The sequence below is a fragment of the Gossypium hirsutum genome, chromosome A07, assembly GCF_007990345.1.
Source record: "Gossypium hirsutum isolate 1008001.06 chromosome A07, Gossypium_hirsutum_v2.1, whole genome shotgun sequence".
NCBI lineage: Eukaryota > Viridiplantae > Streptophyta > Magnoliopsida > Malvales > Malvaceae > Gossypium > Gossypium hirsutum.
In genome coordinates, this window is record NC_053430.1 from 73,678,286 (window position 1) to 73,685,082 (window position 6,797).

The window sequence follows — 6,797 nt, forward strand, 5'->3', positions numbered from 1 at the left end:
ATTGAACTAGAATTGCCATCATCCGAACTTGCCACAGATTGAAATTTGTCTCACCATCGAACTTCTCAATTTCAAACCTTGTTGTTGCCATATCTGAACGGACTGATATATGAAAATTAAACTAGCTCTGATACCACTTATTAGGAATCGACCCGATTAAGCAACGAACAAGAAAATAGTGAAAAAAATTGAGAAATTAAACACACAAATTTAACGTGGAAAAACTCCCCCAAAGATGATAAAAAAACCACGGGCAAAGATAATTTTATTATAATGGCAAAAGAACGAAGAGTACAAAAGATGGAGATAAAAACTAAATCCTGAAAACTCGAAAACAAAGGACCCTCAAAAAGTAAACACAAAATTCTCTAAATATGTTATGAGTTCTAATCTCTAATTGGTGTATTTTCTAAAGTTGTAAAAGAGCCCATTTATAGGCTAAATTTATAGGTCAAATAATAATAAAATAATCTAAACTAATCAGCATTTGATTGAAATAAGTAAACAGAATTTAAATGAAAGATTATTTCTTAAATTTAATCGAATCTTTTGTGACTTCGTAACATCTAAGAAAAAACGAAACCCTTGAAAATGAAGGCAAAGTATTGTTTGGAGTAGGCAGGCAGCCAGTAGCCATTTTAGGGGTTTGGGGTGGGGAAGAGAAGCCCAAATATTAGATAAAGAAATCAGGCCTAAAAATCAGAAACTGATCCATCATTGTCTTCTATTCTGTTAGTAGAAGAAAAATTACAAAGAAAAAGAAGAAAGTATCAAGAAATTCCAAGTGCAGAGAGTAAATGGAAGAGTACCCAGAAGAATTGAGGAGTCCACCAGTGGCGCTGGTAGCATTGGTAGGATGCCCAGAGCAGCATGGGGCGATAACCACCCACCTCCTCTCCCAGCAGCATCCTATCAACACCTTGGCCTTGCCCGACTTCTCCAAGCTCTCGCATCTCCTCCATCGCCCCCCCTCCCCTTCTTCTTCCCCCGCCGGCTTTTTGAAAAGGGATTGGCTGGTCAAGCACCGCACTAAGATCCCCGCCGTGGTGGCCGCACTCTTCTCCTGGGATCATGTCTCCGGTGACCCTGCCCAGTGGGTCCAAGTCTGCTCCGATCTGGATGACCTAAAAGCCGCTATTCGTCCTAGGAACACCAAATTGTTGCTGCTCGTTGTGGTGGGCCAATCCGATGACATTAGTGAAGATCGTCTGCTTGCCTTACGGAAGCGAGCAGAGGTCGATTCCAAGTACCTTCTCCTCTTCAACCCCGATCTTTCTCAACTCAATAACTCTCTTCAAAGGTACTCAATCCCCCCCTCCTTTTCTATCTAACAATAATTACTACTTTCCTGAATTAATTGCTGTATGAACTATATCCCATACATTGTAATGTCTGTCAGGTTGAGCGCCAGTTTTGCCGAACTAGAAACTACTTTTTACAGAGAAGAAGGTCGAAGGATTAAAGCTCGCATTGAAAAGAAGAATTTCTCCTCTCCCGATCTCCAAGTTCGCTACTGTTTTAAAGTAATAATAATAAAAGAATAGTTTTCCTCACTTTTTCATATTATTAATTCCTTATGTATTGGCTCATTGGTTCACAAAATGGGTAGGTTGCTGTGTATGCAGAGTTCAGGCGAGACTGGGCTGAAGCCTTGAGGTTTTATGAAGATGCCTATCATGCTCTGCGCGAGGTTCTTCCCTAATTATCCTGTTTCTTTACCATCCTTCCGTTTATCATACTTAATACTAGTTACTTAGTTCCTTCTACTTGTCACTGCTACCATCTATGCCAATGCTATTCATTTAGATGGTTGCTACCTCAACAAGATTGCCTCCAATACAACGCTTATTTGAGATCAAAATTGTTGCTGAGCACTTGCATTTCAAGATTTGCACTTTGTTGTTGCATGGTGGAAAGCTCAGAGAAGCAATTACATGGTTCCGCCAACATGTTGTCTCCTACAAGAGCCTTGTTGGAGATCCAAATGTCATTTTTCTTCACTGGGAATGGCTCAGCAGGCAGTTTTTGGTTTTTGCTGAGTTGCTTGACTCAAGCTCTGCCACTCTTCCAAGCACTTCCTCTCTACCATTAGGCACTGCCGACCAACCTCTGACTGAATGGGAATTCCATCCAGCTTATTACTATCAGGTCTGTACCATCATTTCATCATTGTTGGCTTTTTTAGCGGCTTTTCCGTGCGAGTCTTGCTACCTTGCTTTATAGCCAACCCTTAGAAACAATGGGGTCAATGAGTACCTAAACTTTTTTTTCCAGGGATTTTTGCAAAATTTATGCAAGTGCCACCATAGGAATTGAACTTGCATTTAAAATTCTCTTAGATTATTTAAGTTATCTGAATCATAACATTCATGTTACAACAGTCAGCAGCTAAATACTTGAAGGAGAAGAGATCAGCTCTGGAGTTGACAGTGTCAAATTCAGAAACTTTTAGCGAGAATGATGATGGGAGTGCTGAATCTGTGGTACCATCAATTTATATTGGTCAGTTTGCTCGGCTACTTGAGCAAGGGGATGATCCGGCTATGCAGTCGTAAGTCCTGAAAAATTAATAACAAGAAATCTGATTTGATTTTGTACCATTTACCTTATAATGAATGTTTGGATTTTTATTCTCTTCTGACCATGCAGCATTACTGATGATGAATACACTCGTTATGCAATTGCCGAGGGAAAAAGGTTTCAAGACTCCTTTGAAATTATTGCTTTGCTCAAAAAGTCTAATGAAATATATAGTAATCTTAAAGTTCAGAGGATGGGTTCTCTTTGTGCCTTTCAGATTGCTAGAGAATATTTTTCTTTGGGTGATTTCAACAATGCAAAACAGCAGTTTGATGGTGTTGCAAATCTATATAGGCAAGAAGGATGGGTTACTTTGTTGTGGGAGGTTTTGGGTTACTTGAGAGAGTGCTCAAGGAAACAAGGTGCTGTAAAAGAGTTTGTAGAGTTTTCTCTTGAAATGGCTGCATTGCCAGTATCTATTGTCGATGGCATCCAGTCGACCAAATGTGGTCCAGGAGGACCTGCAAGTCTTGAACAGAGAGAAATGATACACAGAGAAATTTTTGCACTCATAAGTGGAGAAGCTAGGCCAATATCCATTAATGGAGTTGATGATCTCAAAGTAACCGGAGATAATACCCTTCATCTTGAGATTGATCTTGTTAGCCCACTTAGATCAGTTCTTCTTGCTTCAGTGGCTTTTCATGAACAGATAATCAAGTCCGGTGTCTCCTCCTTGATTACATTATCTCTTCTATCACAGTTACCACTTTCCATTGAGATTGATCAGTTGGAAGTCCAATTTAATCAATCTCAATGCAATTTTATCATCATGAACGCCCAAAAGCATCCATTAGAAGCAGTGCAGAGTGAGCAACATGATCACCGAATGGAGAGTGCCCCTTCTTTAGCACTCACTACAAACAAATGGCTGCGGCTGACTTATGACATCAAATCTGGTAAGTTGTCTTTTATTTTATGCAAAACTATTTTGATCATAAGTTCTAATAAAAACATAGGACCCAACACATCATTTCAACTAGACAGTCCTTAAATTTGCAAATAAGAGAAGAATGCTTTCTCCTGTAATGCTGATAGTTTTACATGCTGTTGCTTGATATTATCCTAACTGCTATTGCAATGAGTTTGTTACAGCTTTGCATCTCCCATGTTTTGACCTAACCTAAGTTAATTAATAATTTATCTAATGGGTGTAAGCAACATTTTAGCTTTCGACAAGTGAGCCTAGGATTTAATCAACCCAAAAACCATGTGAAATCACTAGTGCTGCACCATAGATAGCAATTTCAGTAAGGATCACTATCATGTGTTCTGGTCTATTTGTCTGCTCATTGTGTCTGCATTTATCTCTGCTTTTGAGAGGAGTGGAGTCAGGATGAGGGGAAAAAGTTGCATCAAGTTGACAATAGTTTGTTTCCTCTCTTCTTGTGTGGTTTCTTAGTTTTGCTTTCTTTGAAGTTCAATTAAATGGATAGCTTATTCTTGATTTCTCGCTAGAGATTCAAAGGCTGAAATCATATTTCAAGGGAAGGTCCTGCTAGCTCTGATTGAACCATATGGGATCTGATATCTTCTTTATGCATGCATTCTCTTCTACTGAAAAGTCTTTATTATGATTAGCATCGTGGTTTCCTTCATTGTAATCCACCCACTCTTCATTAAGACAATGTTTAATTTATTCAGAACAAAGTGGAAAGCTTGAATGCATATCCATTATTGCAAAAATGGGTCCCCACTTCACAATCTGCTGCAGAGCTGAAAGTCCTGCTTCGATGGATGATTTGCCTCTTTGGAAGTTTGAAGACCGTGTGGAAACTTTCCCTACCAAGGATCCTGCTCTATCATTCTCTGGTCAGAAGGCTGCCCAGGTTGAAGAACCTGACCCACAAGTGGATGTCACACTTGGTGCTTCGGGCCCTGCATTAATTGGAGAGAGATTTCTGCTACCAGTTACCATATCCTCCAGGGACCATGCCATATACGCTGGTGAAATGAAGATAAATCTCGTGGATGTGAGTGGAGGTGGCCTGTTTAGTCCTAGGGAATCTGAGCCTTTTTCATTGGACACTCATCATGTTGAGCTTCTTGGCATTGTTGGACCAGAAGGAGAAGATGAATCTCAACGGGCCTCTGATAAAATCATGAAAATTCAACAATCTTTTGGGTTGGTTTCTGTTCCGTTTCTAAGCATTGGAGAATCATGGTCCTGCAAACTAGAAATCATGTGGCACCGACCCAAACCAATTATGCTCTTTGTATCGTTGGGCTACTCCCCTAATTCCAATGAGTCGAATGCACAAAAAGTCAATATTCACAAGACCTTGCAAATTGAAGGAAAGAATGCTGTTTTAATTAGCCAACATTTTATGTTTCCCTTCCGCAGGGTTTCCTTGCTGCTTTCAAAGATCAAGCCGATTCCTGATTCTAATCAGTTTTCATCGCTACCCATGCATGAATCAACTGTACTTGTTGTTTGTGCCAAGAACTGCAGTGAGGTGACATTGCAGCTGCTATCCATGGCTATTGAAGTTGACGATGGTGGCACTGAAAGGTCATGTTCCATCCAACAAGGAGATGAAGATCTTGGCACTGCAGTTCTTTTGCCAGGAGAAGATTTCAAGAAAGTTTTCACTGTTATTCCTCGGTTGGATTCATCAAAGCTTAGATTGGGGATGGTGAATCTAAAATGGAAGAGGCATTTTGGAATTGAAGATAGATCTGGTTTGACTGTGACTGGTTCTGAGGTTGTAACTAAGCATGAACTTCCTGTTGTACATGTAGAGCTGTCACCGGTTGTCGTGACTTTGGAATGTCCTCCTTATGCCATCCTAGGAGAACCCTTCATGCACCATGTTAAAATCCGTAACCAAACTGAGTTACTTCAAGAGGTTAAGTTTTCATTGGCAGATTCACAGAGTTTTGTGTTATCTGGGTCTCACAGTGACACAGTGTTTGTTCTTCCAAAATCCGAGCATGTGCTTAATTACAAAGTGGTGCCTCTTTCCTCGGGTTTGCAACAGTTGCCTAGAATCTCTTTGACCTCTGTGAGATACTCGGCTCGATTTCAGCCCTCCATTACTGCATCTAATGTTTTTGTTTTCCCTTCCAAGCCTCATTGCAAGATGACTGGTATAACAGAAAAAAGGCTGGAGTAGTCTACCGTAATGGACTAAATTCTTTTCCCGGTACATGGTGATTATTCCGATATTATTACGTATATTTATAAATATACGGGAAATCTTGCCTTTTGAGGCCGAAGCTTTGTGGTTGAACATAAGCGCGAGCAATTCGGAGGTATGAATTAGTTTGTTTTCGTTTTTGGTGCAACAGAATAAAAGAAACAAGGTTAAGGGATGTCAATGTTGTGAGATGGTGGTGACTGTTTTTGTTTTCTGGCAAAGAGAAAAATGATGTGCTCATGTGTCATGCTCAGGGACATTAAAGAGGGGGAAAATATTATATTGTTGATCTTACATGGTATTTTAGTGGTGGAAGTAAGCTTTGAAGTTAAAATTTGTAATAGCAGTTGACTCAAAAGTCATTTTACACCTACACTGGCTAAGGAAAATATTGTTAGAACCCTTTTAAATAAGTTGTTTTATTTTGTTTTGTTTTATATATTGTGCTCTTTATTTATTTAATTTTGTTTTAAACGATACTACGAGTTTAGGTTTAACTCATTATGTAAATTATACCTGGGTTTTCAATTGTAAATATCGTTTAGATTTATTTTAATTTAGGTTTATATATATATTAATCTAATTCGGTTTTATAATATGTAATATTGATGCTACAATTGTTTTGAAATATTAATTTTGATTGTAGTGAGTGAGATGAGTATTGATTAAATTATACTCATAATTTTTTTTTCAGAAATTGTAACCGACAGTCGGCACATTACATCTACAATGAGCAAACAGAGTCAAAAAGAAAAAGTAGTAGAAGAGTAGTTAGTTTATCATCTAATTCAAAGCTATTAACATTTTTCAAAAACGAAAAACGGTACTGTTAATAATCCCGCTGGTATTGAAATCATTAAAAAGCCAGCTATTAACTTGTTAAATACTGTGCCATCTATTAACTTGTTCATGTTTTTAAAGGAGTTACAAATGGATCCGTAGGTTTACCAATTATTAAAAGTATTAAAAGTTTTAGAACCGCTAAGCCCACGTTATAAGTAATAGTAATGAGAATTATTACTGGAAAATATATAAAAGATTATTGGGCCATTTGGGTTCTCATAATAATTATGACGT

General features: G+C 38.5%; 1 protein-coding gene across 1 annotated transcript; it reads left to right on the top strand.

The window, feature by feature from the left end:
• Nucleotides 1-621: 621 nt before the first annotated feature.
• On the top strand, nt 622-6,157 carry LOC107952793 (trafficking protein particle complex subunit 11). Its single transcript, XM_041116528.1, has 7 exons — nt 622-1,300; nt 1,400-1,523; nt 1,610-1,690; nt 1,807-2,148; nt 2,382-2,551; nt 2,650-3,479; nt 4,225-6,157. Exons 1-7 carry the CDS (start codon nt 798-800, stop codon nt 5,694-5,696), a joined length of 3,522 nt encoding a protein of 1,173 aa, XP_040972462.1. The 5' UTR covers nt 622-797; the 3' UTR covers nt 5,697-6,157.
• The last annotated feature ends 640 nt before the right edge of the window (nt 6,158-6,797 follow it).